The sequence below is a fragment of the Gymnogyps californianus genome, chromosome 3, assembly GCF_018139145.2.
Source record: "Gymnogyps californianus isolate 813 chromosome 3, ASM1813914v2, whole genome shotgun sequence".
NCBI lineage: Eukaryota > Metazoa > Chordata > Aves > Accipitriformes > Cathartidae > Gymnogyps > Gymnogyps californianus.
Window position 1 is genome coordinate 75,858,407 of NC_059473.1, and position 14,521 is coordinate 75,872,927.

Sequence of the window (14,521 nt, forward strand, 5' to 3'; positions counted from 1 at the left end):
TGCTTAGCAACTGGAGGAACAGAGAAAGGGGGTGACTTGCTTTATAACAGAAAACTGGATGAAACCTTAGAAAGAGTACATACAGAGTTTGGAGATACCAGGGAAAATGGGTGGTAGTGCTCTCTAACCGTGATGTTTCCTTTTGCAATTACTGACATCCTAGGATGGCAGCATTTTCAGGTAATAAAGGATAAACTACAAGAAAATTTATATATAGTAGATGCATACGCACATGTGTGCATGAATAACAAACAAAACAAGTGCTAAAGACAAACCCTGACATACAAGCTGAAATGCAGGAAATCCAGAAACAGGCTTTGTGTCTCATCTACTGTAAGGGTTAAACTGACTTTTAGACTTCAGCAACTTAAACTAGTGACCTTAAGCTACCACAAGCCAAGACTGCTGGAAGAAGCGTTCTCTTTTTCTTCCTGCTGCTCAAACTCCTCCACTGTGCAAGCATGGGCTTTCACACACCTACATAATGAGGCAGATCAGGGACCTGATCTAGGTTAAAACTAACCCATATTTTTTAGTTGGATCACTTTCACCTGGATCAGTTTCCGAATCCAGTTTGTTATGCAGCTATTCAAATGCTTGCACTGACACGAGGAGGAGGGCAAGGGACCTCCCGTGACACTGCTGACTCAAACCTTTTCTGAAAATATATTCTTACCTTGGTGTGACCCTGCAGACTAACTTATTGACTTGACTGCAAGAAGAATACTAAAGCAGAAGTGTGCTCTAAGAAATGAAGGGAAACTGAAAAGGTACAGCTTAGAAAGCATGTGAGTTCCATATAAAGGTCTGCATGGCTATAAGACTACCACTTGGATCAAGCTATTTACATCAAAAAGGAAAGACACTTAATTTTTTTTCTGAGAGAAACATTTTCAGAAATCAAATTAATACCTCATATGAACAGGAAACTGGCTCTAGGTTAGGTATCAACTGTTCTTGTCTCAGTCCTGCTGTCTTCCGTTTGCAACAGTTGTTCCTAATTCAAAGCATGGTTCTCTCTGATTTAATAAACAACCTAAAATTTTTTGTAATGAAATAGAAGACTCTGAATGACGTGCTTTATGCTTCTAAAAAGCTAGTTATTCCAGCTATCTATCTACACTATTCTGTTGTGGGCAATTGCTTTCTCTTCAGCAGGACTACCAGATACGAACTTGTGCCTACACCTCACGCACCACACTCATTTAGAAGAAGCCAGAATCCTCCAGTAGCTTAAATGTCTTGGATTATATACCAACCCAGCTGAGGTGCAGATACACATCATGTTCTGCTGCCTATGCATATGACAACAGAATATAGCAGTGGACTGGTACCCCCTAGCACAGAAGTGGACTGCTGATGTTGTAGTATCTTAAACTCATGCAGGAAGGGGCACCAGAGCACATCTGCCAGTGTTGAAAGACATTAAACCATCAGTGAAGTAAACAGTGGTGGGAAGATACAATGCTCAGGAAGTTAAGACGATCATGTGAACAGAAAGACAACAGAGCATGGAATGGAGTAGCACAAGAACAGAGTAGTGTCCCTACCAAAGTCCTATGCAAAATGAGGGAAATGTATTCATTAAGCAGCAGTACAAAAGGTATTCAAATAACAGGAGTTAAGAGATGCTATTTGTTAACATGCTTCACCAGTAACCTCCTAGTAATTTATTAGCCTTTGTGAAATTTAAGTATCCATAAGAGTATTCTTGCAGTTCCAAAGGTTTTCCAAATATCAGCCTTGCAAATTTAAATAACCATCAAAAAATTAAAGTTGTAGCTCAGTTATTCTTCAGATACAATGAAAATAGTTTGGGTTTCAACCCTATTTCAACTACTTCTGTGACGCAAGATTTCTTGATGACTAGGTAGTTAGACTTTTTTTCTGTTTGCATAAAAATGAGTTTAAGGAGGAAAACAGATGTGAGCTAGAGAAAATAAACAGCTTACAAAGAAAGAGTAGGAAACCAGTTACCCTTGAGTAGACAGGCAAGCTTCCTGTTCATTACAATGAAAAAATGAAGGGTAGCAACTGCCTGACCTGTCTTTTGTTCAAATCTAAAACCAAAACATATGTAAGCAAAATGTGAAACATATGTTTTACATATTGGACTTTTGTCAGATTTTATAGATTTGTACGTTTGTCTCATATCATCCAGTCTTGCACGCACATGTAACAATATCATTCTAAGTAAATGTAAGAGTATTTGGCCTTTTTATAGGCTGATCTTCCACACTGCCAACTCTTTCGATATTTGGTGTGGGTTTTTTCCCCAAATCCTCAGCTCCGAGACAAAGAGACTGCAACAGGCATCCCAACTCAAGGTTTTTGTTATCATTTTAAATGAAAACCTGCACGAAAGAGCTGGAAAATGCAAAATACGCTCTCCTAAAGGACCAAGGACCAAATAAGAGAAACCTAAATCCTCATTAATTTTACCCGAATTAATGACGGGGAGCAGGGAGGCACCTAGCTCTCAGGACTCGCTTCCACCCCATTAACGCAGGTCTCCGAGGGGCTGTCTCGCCCACTTCTGCTGGGGTTCAAGAATCAAGGAGCCTGACCCCAGCCTCGGGGCGCCCCTCCCCAGCCGGAGAGGGCCCGAGGTTGCGGCCTCACTGCCGCGGTACGACAGGAGGCCGCTCCCTCACCGCCGCCAGGTAACAGCGCGGGCAGCTCCCCAGCCCGACTTTTATTCCCGGGTCGTAGGAAGGTAACGGGCAACCATGGAGAGAGGGGCGGGCGGGGGAAGAAAGAAACGCGGCGGCCGGTGGCCGTGGGGAAAGCGAGGGGGGAGGAGCGCGATGGTTGGAGCACGCTGCGAAGTAGGGGGGGGGGGGGGCGGGGGGAGAGGCGGCCGCTAACGCGGGCTGAGCCGCCCGCAGGGGCGGCGGGGAGACTGCGAACAGGACGCGGACGCGGCCCAGCCCTCGCCGCTCCGCCGCAGCGCGCCCGGCCCCGCCCCGCCGCCGCCCGCGCGCTCGGCAACGGCACCAACCGCCGCCGCCCTTCTACAGGCCTCCCCCCGCCCGCAAGCCGCGCGCAGGGACAACTACAACCAAAGGGGGCGCAGGCTTCAGCGGAAGCGCTACCTCAGTGGTGCCGCTACGCCCCCCCACCCCCCGCGGCCCCGTGAGTAACGGCGGCAGATTTCCCCGTCTCTCTCCTCGCCCCCTTCCCTGCCGCCCCCAGCTCTGTAATTTTTGTTAGCCCCCGCGGCGTGCGGAGACTCACCTTCCCGCAGCGAGGCGGCTCGGCATCCAAAATGGCGGCCGACCCAGCTTAACCCCATCGTGTCCCAGCAGCGCTCCCTCCCCGCCCCAACCCGTCCCATCCGCGGCTCGGGATTCCGCAGCCTCACCCCAGCCCGCGCGGCCGATCGCCGAATCACCGAGGACACCCCCCCCCTCCCCCCCCGCCACCGGGGTGAGGAGGGTAAGCATTGGAAAGATTTCCCCCACTCCCACGCACACTCGCGCCCCGTCTGCCGAGCCCACCCGAAAGACGGAGGGGGGGCGGGGGTGTGTGTGTTGGGGAGTGACACCTCCCCCGCTCGTTGCCCCCCCCCCCAACACACGGCCCGTCCACCTCCCCGTTCCCCCAATGGTTGCGTCCGTGACATCATCATCATGGCAACAACAGCTGCAGCCCGGAGCCGGGGAGCCGCCGCCGCCGCCGAGGTGTCCGTGGTGCTGCGGGGGGACGGGTCCGCGCTGCCCGCGAGGCGCTCGCGGCCGGTCGGGCTCTAGAGCCCGCGGGGCGCCCCGGCCGACCGCGCGCCGCCGCGCACGCGCCCAGAGGCGCAGCGGCAACAGCAAGAGGGGGCGGCGGCGCGGGGCGGGGGGGGAGAGACAGAGAGAGCGCGAGCGAGCAGCGACAGACAGAAGAAGGCGCGTGCGAGGGCGCGCGCCTGTGTGTGAGGCTGTGCGCGCGCCGGCGGGGCGTGCGCGGGCGAGCGAGCGAGCGAGGAGAGGCAGGCGGGGGGCTGCGCTCGCTCGCTCGCTGCGGCGGGGGGAGCCGTGCGGGCTCCGCGCTCGCTCGCTCGCTCCCTCGGTGCGTGCCTCGGCGGCGGCGGCGGCGAACAACATGTTCTCAGTGCGGATCGTGACTGCCGACTACTACATGGGCAGCCCGCTGCCCGGCCTGGACCCCTGCCAGTCCCACTTCCGAGAGGCCCCGACCAGGCGGGTGCCCGTCGTGAGAGTCTTCGGCGCCACCCCTGCAGGTAAGGGACCCCCGTCGCCGCCGCCGCCCCCCGCCGCCGACGGCCGGGCGGGGACGGCCCCGCTGCGGCGCGGGTCCTGCTGGCGCCGGGCCCGCCGCCGGTCCTCCCCCCCCGCGGCGGAGGCAGCGGCAGCTCCTGCTCTTTGTGGCTGGGTCGCGCCCCCCCCCCCGCCGCTGCGGCGCGTCTCACCTGCCAGCGGCGGCTGCGAGGGAGCGCGCCGGGCCCAGCCGGACCCCGGCGCCGTGGGGCGGCGGCGGCGGCCGGCGAGGAGGGTACCTGCCCCGGGTGTACCCGCGGGGGAGCCCGGCAGCCACTGCCGCCGCGGGCGGAGGTGTCGTGTCGCGCAGCGCACCCCGCCCGCCCGCCCCCCCCCCCGGCCGGTGGCGGTGGGGGCCGCGGGGCCGGGCCGCAGGTGCGCGCCGGGGCGGAGAGCCGGCGGCCGCCGGGGCTTTGTGCGCGGCGCGGCCGGCGTGGGGGCTGCCCCGAGCGAGCGGCGGCAGCTGTGCAAACACTGGGGGCAGCCGCCGGCCCCGCGCCCCCGGCCCCCATAAAGGGCAGGATAACGGCGTGTGGGCACGGGGGTGAAGGCGGCACAGCAGGAGGTGTGTTTCTGCGGGGCGAGTAGCGAAAGGGTGAGCGTAGAAGGGGAAACCTTTGAACGTAGTCACAAACGAGACTTCTGCAGTACTTGCAAAGTGGGGGTTTTATGTTGATGATCTTAACGCTAGCGTGGTACAAATCACGTAAAACGATAGGCATTGGTGCTGCACTGCAGAAGGGAACGTCCTAACCGCTGGCCACATGTTGCCCCCTGAGACTTCCTAATGTCACATCCCACTTCATTGCCTCTTCTCTGTGGACTCATGGTTATAGTCTTACCACATCTCAAGTATGTTTCTGACCGTCAGAACGAATTCCTAACAAGTTTAATATTTAGGAAAATGAATTTAATATTTATTGTTTACCCATACATTAAATATTAAGTTGGGAAAAAAACCCTGTTCTTTGAGATGTTAGACATGTTAAGCGTCATTGCTTGTGATCCCTTTATACCTATGTTGTGTAATGCTGACCTTGGGATTTAAGGTATTTCTGCATATTTTATTGACTTACATGTTGAAAATGAGGTATTGATATATATGCTAAATGTTAGGCAAGACAAAAAACACATAATAAAAAAAGCACAGTTTTTTCCATTCGCCCAGTTATTATAGTAGAGCAGATTTTTTTGTTGGGTTTTTTTTGTTGTTGTTCGTGGTGGGTTTTTTTTTTTTTATTTAGAATTATCTGTCTGTTCTCTGTTTAGGCACAGAGGAATGTGAGATATTAAAGCTGTTGTGATCTGATGAATCTACAGCTCCAAATTATTAAGTGGATGAGTGGGATTAATAGATACAATATTGAAATAGTGGGACCTATTTTATTGTAGTTCTAATTTGGCATACAAAGGAGATATTATGTAATAATATTTATGTAATGGCATGAGTAACTATTTCATTATTAAAAAATGTAGAGCCCGAGGTTGTCTGGCAGGTAGCAGGCTTTCTGTGCGTGTGTGTGGTTAACTCATTAAGGCTTATTTTCTTTTAAGAAAATGTTTAGGCTATGCCATATCATGAATGTGGCATCATAAAGTAAACAGTGAAGTAGTTTAGTTGTCCAGCTATTAGGAACACAGTAGGAAATCCCTAGCTTCCCAAACCATAAACTTTAATATTAGTTTGCATAATAGAAGTGTTTCTAATTCGTCTTTGTTAGAGAAGACACTTCACTATAGTCTGCAAAGGAAGCGTGACTTGACTATCTTCTATTTATTTCCTTGTTAAACTTTTTAATGGCTTTTTTTCCTTTCTATATCTTTAGTAATGTTTGCTAATAAGCTTCAAGAACTTCTTATTACATCTCTGCATTATTTTTTTCCTTTTTAAAGAAAGGAGACAAATGTAATTCTGTCTCTTTTCAGCGGTGTTGGACCTAAGCAGTCATTGTCAGAAGTAATGTATGTGACTTCAGAGAGAGGGCTATCCAGTTATTTACTTGAGAGTTGAAATATGAAATGAAATTAAGTATAATCACTTACATCTACATTGACATTTTCTTTGAAGAAAAAGAAATAGTAAAACCAACTTCTATTATACTGTATAAGATAATGGACTGTACTTATTGTTTGGCTTACAGGCAGTGTGATGCTTGTCTTCACTTGAGTTAGTCTGGATAAGAATAACCTGTTCTCATTGGGGTTTAACGTGTGTGTCTTGCCTGCAGGAAAGGTGCTCAGTTGCCATGCTGCCTACATGACAGCAAACCACTATGTCTGTATAGGCTGCTTCACCTCCAGCACGATTAGCTCTGCACGAATCTTAGTATGTTTAAAGCTGTGCATCCATGCTGTGCAGCTAATTGGGAGTCAGGTTCAGAACAGACTCCAAATTCCACCTGCTGAGTGAAGGGGGATTGATTGGTATGTGGAAGTGGCTTATGCAGATGTTCAGAAAGTCAAACGTCTAGCAGCACTGTATCTTGTGTCTAGTATCAGCTATGGATGTTGGTTCTGAAGGCACCTATCTACTCTTTCTTCCTCTTCTTCTGGAGGTATTGTGCTCAGTGAGGTATATGAATGACAGGGATTGCCAGTGTTCTTATCTTTGAGGGCTTTTATATAATCCTGTACTCAACAATTGATTTGTAAAGGTTTGCTGGTACAATCTATAAAATTGAAGTGGTTTGTGGTGTGGTGGTTGGCGGAGGTATAAACCAGACTTTTAATTAAAAATAATAGAAGGATGAACTCCTGGAATGGACTGTATTGGCAATAACATCGGATAACTTCTTTAGGTCTTTTGAAGAAGAAATCTCATTGTATTTGGCAGACTATGCGAGTCATCTCTTGATGTCTTACATCTTTGCATAATAAGAGCTTGAAAGGCAAGGAAACAAAATTTTGTTTAAGCCCAAAGATCCGCCTACTATTTTCTGTTGTTCCATGAAAGAGTAAAATTCTGACTACAACAGCAAAAGGTGAAGTGAAACACTACTAGAATTTATGTTTGAATGCATCTTAGCTGGTTGAGCCATTTCATTCCATTTTAGCCGTTTGGTGCAGACTGGCATGTCTGTTGACATAGTGACTTGGACAAAAGTATAATTTCAGAAATGCTACAACACTGCCATGGTGGTAATACAATGAAAGCAGTATTAAATTCGTGCTTTGTTGTATAAGATCGTAGATATTATTTGATATAGTAGTCTTTGTATCTCTAAAGGAGTCTCGTAATATTGCTGCTTATATTTAAAAACAATAGGTTTTAATTCACTATGTAATGCTCAACTATGAAACAAAATTTCATTATCTTAGTATTTGTTTTCTGCTAGCTAGCAATTTTTGTAAATGCTTTTTATAAAAAAAGAAGAAAACCTTTGAGAAATTGCAAGGCCTGTTTATTAGAATGAAATCATAATGAAAACTGAATTTTCTGTTTACGTACGGTCTTTTGTTTAATTGGTAATTCTTGAATTGTAATTCTTGTTGCTAAGTTGTGGTGTATGGAGGTATCAAAGTTTTGATTTATTTCCTACTAGCTTTTGGCCATTTCAAGCTCTTGGAGTCTTCCCTCAAGATTTCACTGACCACTCCAAAATAAGTATGTGAATGCTCAGTTGGGTGCTTCTGTCAGGTGCTTATTCAACTGCAGGAAGACAGAACCAAACTGTAAAGCCATCCATAAAGAAATCAGAATGAGACTATATGTCATGTTAGGAGAGACATTAACAAACGAGCTGAGGTTGCTAAATGATCACTTCACTTAACAAGACTGAGTGCAAGTAGCTGAGGACACCAGTCGTAAACCGCATACAAGATACCTGTTGGTGTATGATAATGAGTATTGTAAAATGGATAGTCGAAATATTTTAAAAAATCAGAATTCTGATTTGGGCATGATTTGAGGCTGATATACGTGATAAATTTTACAGAAATAGGTACACATTTTAAAATTGCTTTTGAAGGCTTTTCAGTGTTAGGCTGAGAAATGTGTGTTAAATTGACAGGAGGGCCTTTGGAGAAGGCAGATTAGGAATTTACCTAAGAAAAAGCAATGTGTAATTTGAGGAATAATATAACTCTGCGATCCTCAACTGCCACTTTATGTATTTGTCTCTTTTTGAAGGGTTTTGTATTTTACATTATGAAATCACTGATCCAAGAATGAATCTTACTTCAGGGCAGCACAAAAACTCAGCCAAAGAAGATGTTTTTAAGCTACTCTTGCATGCTTTTGATTACGAGTTTTCCTGAGGCTAGGTGTAATTTAGAGTACGGGTTTACAGTCTGCAAAATCTGAATGTGTTTCAGGTAGATGTCCAAGTTTGGTGGCTTCACTTCTCCTTGGTTTTCTGAGAGGGGAACAAGCAGAGGCAAATGCTCCAGCTGAAATCTGGCTCCCTTCCAGCAGCAGTAGCTCTGGTATGACTCAGTGAGGGGGCCTGCTTATCTTCTTTCTTCTCTTCTTCCCTCCCCTTTCCCTCTTCACTGACCTGGCTAGGCTGTATATCTGATCCCATCCCAGTGTCTTTCTCTCCTCTGTTGCTGCTCACTTGAGAAGGAATGAGCTTATTGCAGGAACTTGCTGCTTTCTACACTCAGCTCGCGATTAACTTTTTTTCTCCCCTCATTTTTGCTGCCATTTCAGACACTGTGTCCCACAATGGTCATTCCCCGTAGCCTTCTCGGTTCATTATCCCAATGTTCACAGCCGAGCATCGTTCCAGTTGCCGCTACTTCCCGTATTGCATTTCTCGGAAGTCGGCACTTCTTGTTAACAGTCTTCCAGTCCCTTCTGTGGCTTCATGGTGAGGGTATGAAGATGCGAAATAGGATACAGCCGTTGTGGTGAGGCTTATGCCTCTGCCTTACCTTTTCATACCCTCTCCCAAAATATACCAGTGTACAACTCTTGATAGGGGTTTATTCTGTGGACTGCAGCATGGCCCAGAAGATTTTCAGCATTGTACAGTGTAGCTCCACTTCCAGCGTACCATTTCTGCATCTTACACTGGCAGGCTTCTCATACTTCTGAAGAGCTATTTGAAAAATAGTCTCATGTCCACTTGTTTCTCTTTTCTCCAGAGGTTTATAGCTTCTGTGAGATGTGAACAGGACTGGAGTAGGAATGAGAAATTTGAGATAATGTATTTATTCTGAGATTGTTTTCAATGTTTGAGTTTTGTCAGTGGTGTGATTGGAGGTCATTACCTTGCAATTTACCTGGTTCTTAAAAGGATGTGTTTTCTAGTGTGTTGTGGGGTTTTTGTGGGTTTTTTGTTGTTGGTTTTTTTTTTCCCCCCAAAGAACCTTCTCCTTTTTTTGAGGCATTTGTTACATACTTTGTATAGATTGCCTACTGAGTTGTTTGAGCAATGAGAGGCTGCCTGAATAAACTGTGAGATTCTGCTCCACTGGCAGGAAACTCGTTAAGTGGCAAATTTAGTACCCATGTATATATGGCTTGCTTTAATTCTGTTTCTTAAATAAACCTTAAAATACTGTTACAAAATTGATGTTCTAACTAGAATCCAGATACTGGTTTCATAACCAATATACTGTTTGCTACTGTAGAGTACCTCTTGGTCAAGTCACTGAATATATTTGTGCTTTTGTAATTCAGTCAAAAAAATACCTGTGTAACTGACGATACGTGCTTAGAACTCCATCAGCTGCAGACTTCAAAGTGTTTCACAGAGCAGCTGCATCTGTATTGGGTCTAATAGATAACTTGGGACTGATTTTTATGATCAGTGCCCCTGGAAGTAGACTAACAGCTTATCTATCTCAGCTACAACTTCCAGTTCTGTTACATATTTCTTAAGAGTGCTTTTTGGCTGCTTTCTTTTTCAGTGTGTAAAATGAACCTCCTCAAAATAACACACTGGCCTGAAAATAGTTCTCTCTTATTTTTACCAGAGTAGCACATGCATATCACAACTGAGGTTGGCAGGATTGGATGATGTGTAAACACTCAGTGAGAAACAGCTCCTGCTTAGTAATTTTTGCAGTCTGAGTAGACAAGATAAATTTCTGGAAGAAGGAAACAGGTGTGGTAACACCACGCTATCCGTTTCTTCTCAGTGTCTCATTTCAGAGTTCCAGTATTGATCATTTAATACCCTGTTCTGCTAACTGTTGTCATTACCCTGTTCTTGTTCTTTACCCTTGATTGACTTGATTGACCTCCGTGTGCAGTGGGCCTCTGAGAAGCATGATGATGACAATGAAAATGTAACCATTTGGAAAGAGACAGCATGAACACTCACACTAAAAGACTTACAGTGGATGTTCAGTCTCACAGATGAAGCAGCTGAAATCTTTCAGAATGATTGGACAGTGTTACAGGAGATTCAGTCTCATGTTAAGGGAGATCTGCTGATCAAAGTCTCAGGACAATTAGCATTCAACTTTTTTTTGTAATTAAGCATTCTGTCTCTCCAGCTATTGCGTAGCCAGCTTCTGAAAAGCCAACATCTCATCCTCCTCATCTGTCATCATTGGATGTTGAGTTGACAACTGATGAACTTGCTTCTTCCTCTCTGTCCACCATGTCATATGTACTGTCCCTGTGTGTTACAATTGTGTGCGTTTTTTTTAAGTTCCTGTATGTCTCCTTTATATTACATTTATTCCATGGGGAAAAATTGTTTCACTATCTATTGAATTGCTATCTCACATTTCAGGAACATATTCTTGACAGATAGCAAGGTATACGTGTGTAAAGAAAACAATGGATTTGCTTAGGATCCCACATCAAATCAATAGCAGAACTGATAGTACAATGAAGAAGCTACTGTCTACAAGCAGTGTTATTTCTGTGCTACTACCTTGCCCAATAACAAATTAATGTAAACAATGAAATAATGTTCTTTTATACGTTGACCAAAGCTATAGTTGTGGTAACAATTGTAACATTAAGGCCTAGGCTTGATTAGCAAGGTCCAGGGACTGGTTGCAAAGATCTGCCATGCAATCTGTATAGTTAGGCTGTAATTGCACTGTTATTCATGATACTTATATGTATTCTGATGGAACCAATAATTTTGAGGAATGCAGTGGAATAATCAAGTATCTGAGCTTGCAAACAGGCAGTATTTTTCTGCCTGTGATACAGTTACTTTAAGACTGAGGATAGAGCCCAAAATATACAAGAATCTAAACAAATACCAGAAAAGTTTGTGCTAGATATAGGGACTGTCTGAGATGCCAGTGTTTGCATAGGCTTCATTCATGCATGTTTGTTAAGGTTCTTTTCTTTCAAGAGCTGCTTTTTATTACAGAGAAGTTATAAGGTGTGTAGAAGTTTGTGGGTTTTTGGCAGGGCATTTCAATAAAACTTCACACTTGCTGGTTGGGGTGGGCCGTATGGCTTGTTAGGGAACCATGTCTGTATGCTCCAGCCTTTCTGTGATCAGCATCCAGACGGCCATTTCAGATAACTTCTTCCCCCACTCATATATATGCAGTCTGTCATGCTGACTGCGTGTTTATGAGTTCATGTTATGTGACCTTGGTGTACGTGTGCATGCCTTCTCAGGTTGTGGAGTCATCGTCCTTGGAGATATTCAAAAGCCGTCTGGATGTGGTCCTGGGGAACTGGCTCTAGGTGGCCCTGCTTGAGCAGGGGGTTCGGACCAGGTGACCTCCAGAGGTCCCTTCCAACGTCAACCATTCTGTGATTACTGAGATTACTCTCGTCAGGAGTGAGTATCCAGGTGCTCTGTACAGCCTGTTCATGTGTCCAGGTAAACACAGTTGCATCCAAATGGTGTGGAAGGGTTGCCAAGTAGCTGTCTTTAAGTTCATTACCCTACAGCTGTAAAAGTTACTGGAAGGTTTTTGGCGATGTTAGTGAAAACTGATTTAGATTTGCAAAGAAGAAGAAAAGAAAGAATATTCACTACAGAGACCATTGCTAGGTTGGGTTTGTCCCTCAGTGGCAGGTTCTTTTCCTAAGAATTACAGAGAAAGGAGCAGCCGCTGCTTATTTACATTCAAATTGTGCCTCTGTACTGTTTGCTGACTAAACCAGTGTTTACTACAGCAAGGCTGTCCTATTTTAGGTGCAATATCAACATGCGGTACTCAGTGCGAATATTGAAAGGGCTGTGGAATGTTGCACCTAATCCATAATACTTGGCATTACTCCTCAGGGGAGGTTTACAATACAAGTTTTCTGAGTTTTGTATAATGAGATGTATAATGAGTCTTTCATTTTGTGTTTGAAACTACCTAGGTGGGTTTCTGTATAGCACAGATCTTATTAAGCAGTGGGAATTGGAAACTGATTCAGCTCTCACTTCTGCAGGTACTGCCTTCAGATCAGTAATGAACAAATTTTTATTGCTGCCACCCCTATTATATTTATTATCCAGATGAGGAGGTTATTTTCTGGAGTTCTCAATATAGCAGCTTTTATATTTCCTTTTAAAAAGTTACCTATTTAACCTAGCTAAAATGTTACAAAAGACTTCCATTGCAGGTGAATCTTCCTTTCATGTTCTTGTATGTTTTTATCCGTTGACCATTAAGCAAATGGTTTTGTGGCATTCACATTTGTAAGCAGTGAAACCTATTTTACTGTCTGTAGGAAATTAGAAAAGATTACAGGCAGTTTCTTATGTTGAGGTAAAATTAATCTCTTTTTATAAATACTTGGTGTCAAATATTTTAATTTTTGAGCTGTTTGAATTAGCTTTGTAGAACTGAGGGTTAACCATCTTTACTGTTAGACCTAAATACTAGCAGTAAAAACAACCCAGTTCTGCTGTGAGTATTATCTGTTTGTCTATTTCCTACAATAGAAGTGTTTTTTTACCCTCAGATTAATGTTGAGGTTGGAAGGGACCTGTAGAGATCGTCTAGTTAGTCCAAGTGCCCCGCTCAAAGCGAGGTCACCTAGACCAGCTCCAAGGATGGAAACGCCACAACCTGTCTGGGTAAGTTCCAGTGTTTGATCACCCTCACAGTAAAACAAACAAACAACAGAAAACAAACAAACAAACAAAAACCCCGCCCCAAACCCACCCAAAACTTTTTTTTTAAGCTTCTTGTGTTTCAATTTGTGCCCATTGCCTCTTGTCCATTCACTGGGCACCACTGAGGAGAGTCAGACCCGCTCTTTTTTACTGCTTTCTATCAAGTATTTTACACATTGATAAGATCCTTCCCCCGCACGCCCAATCCCTCTCTTCTTGAGGCTACGAAATCCTGGCTCACGCAGCCTTCCCTTATATGTCCGATGCTCCAAGCCCTTAATCGTCTTCATGGCCTGGTTCCAGTATGTCCATGTCTGTCTTGTACTGGGGAACCCAGACCTGGACCCAGCACTCCAGATATGTCTCACCAGTGCTGAGTAGAGGGGAGGGGTCATGCCCCTCGACCTGCTGGTGGTGTTCTTCCTAATGCAGGTCAGGACGCTGTTGGCCTTCTTTGCAGCTGAGGCACATTGCTGGTTCGTGTTCATCCAGGACCCCTGGGTCCTTTTCTGCAAAGCTGCTTTCCAGACAGTCTGCCTCCAGCCTATAGTGATGTATGGAGTTATTCCTCCACAGGTGAGGACTTTGCCTTTCCCCTTGTAGGGCTTCCTGAGATTCCTTTCTGCCCATTTCTCCAACCTGTCAAGGTCCTGCTGAATGTCAGCACAACCCTCTGGTGTATAAGGCACTCCTCCAAATTTTATCATCTGCAAACTTGCTGAGGGTACACCTGTTCAATGTCCAGGTCATTAATGAAGATGTTAAACAATATCGGCCTCGGTATTGACCTCTAGAGTACACCACAAATGACTGGTCTCCATGTTCCATTATTGCAAGGCTGCTTCTCCTCACTTAAGTTTCATTTCTCTCCCTGCTGCATAGCAGTCAAATCTGTTTTAGAGCTCTCCAGTCTGTGTTTTGTTGTTACCTCTCCCTTTTTTTAACATGCCATCCTCTGAGGTGAAAGTATACACACTTCATTTCATTTCTGATTACAGCAAGGTTTGTTTTGTAGCGTTTATAAAATTTCTATGTAGATATCTCGGGTATGGTATGACTATGTAAAAGTAATAAATCCTGGGTCTGTATTTTCTGGGTTTTGATGGTATGTTTTACCCGAACAGAAAACATAGGAATGATGTAAAATGACTGAATATAAGTCATCATTTGACTAAAAAGGTGTTCTGTATCAGAAATACAGTTTTAAATTGTCCCATGTTTTCCTTGCTTTAGAGAAGTGGCATATGTTGTGCATAAGTAATTTAACTTGCC

The 14,521-nt window shown here is 45.2% G+C and overlaps 1 protein-coding gene across 1 annotated transcript in view; it reads left to right on the forward strand.

Annotated features, from left to right (window-relative positions):
• Positions 1-4,089: 4,089 nt before the first annotated feature.
• Positions 4,090-14,521, forward strand: part of REV3L (REV3 like, DNA directed polymerase zeta catalytic subunit) — a 128,505-nt gene continuing 118,073 nt past the window's right edge. Inside the window, exon 1 of the mRNA XM_050895192.1 lies at positions 4,090-4,228. Within this exon, the coding sequence (XP_050751149.1) occupies positions 4,090-4,228 (139 nt within the window). The remainder of the gene's footprint in view (positions 4,229-14,521) is intronic.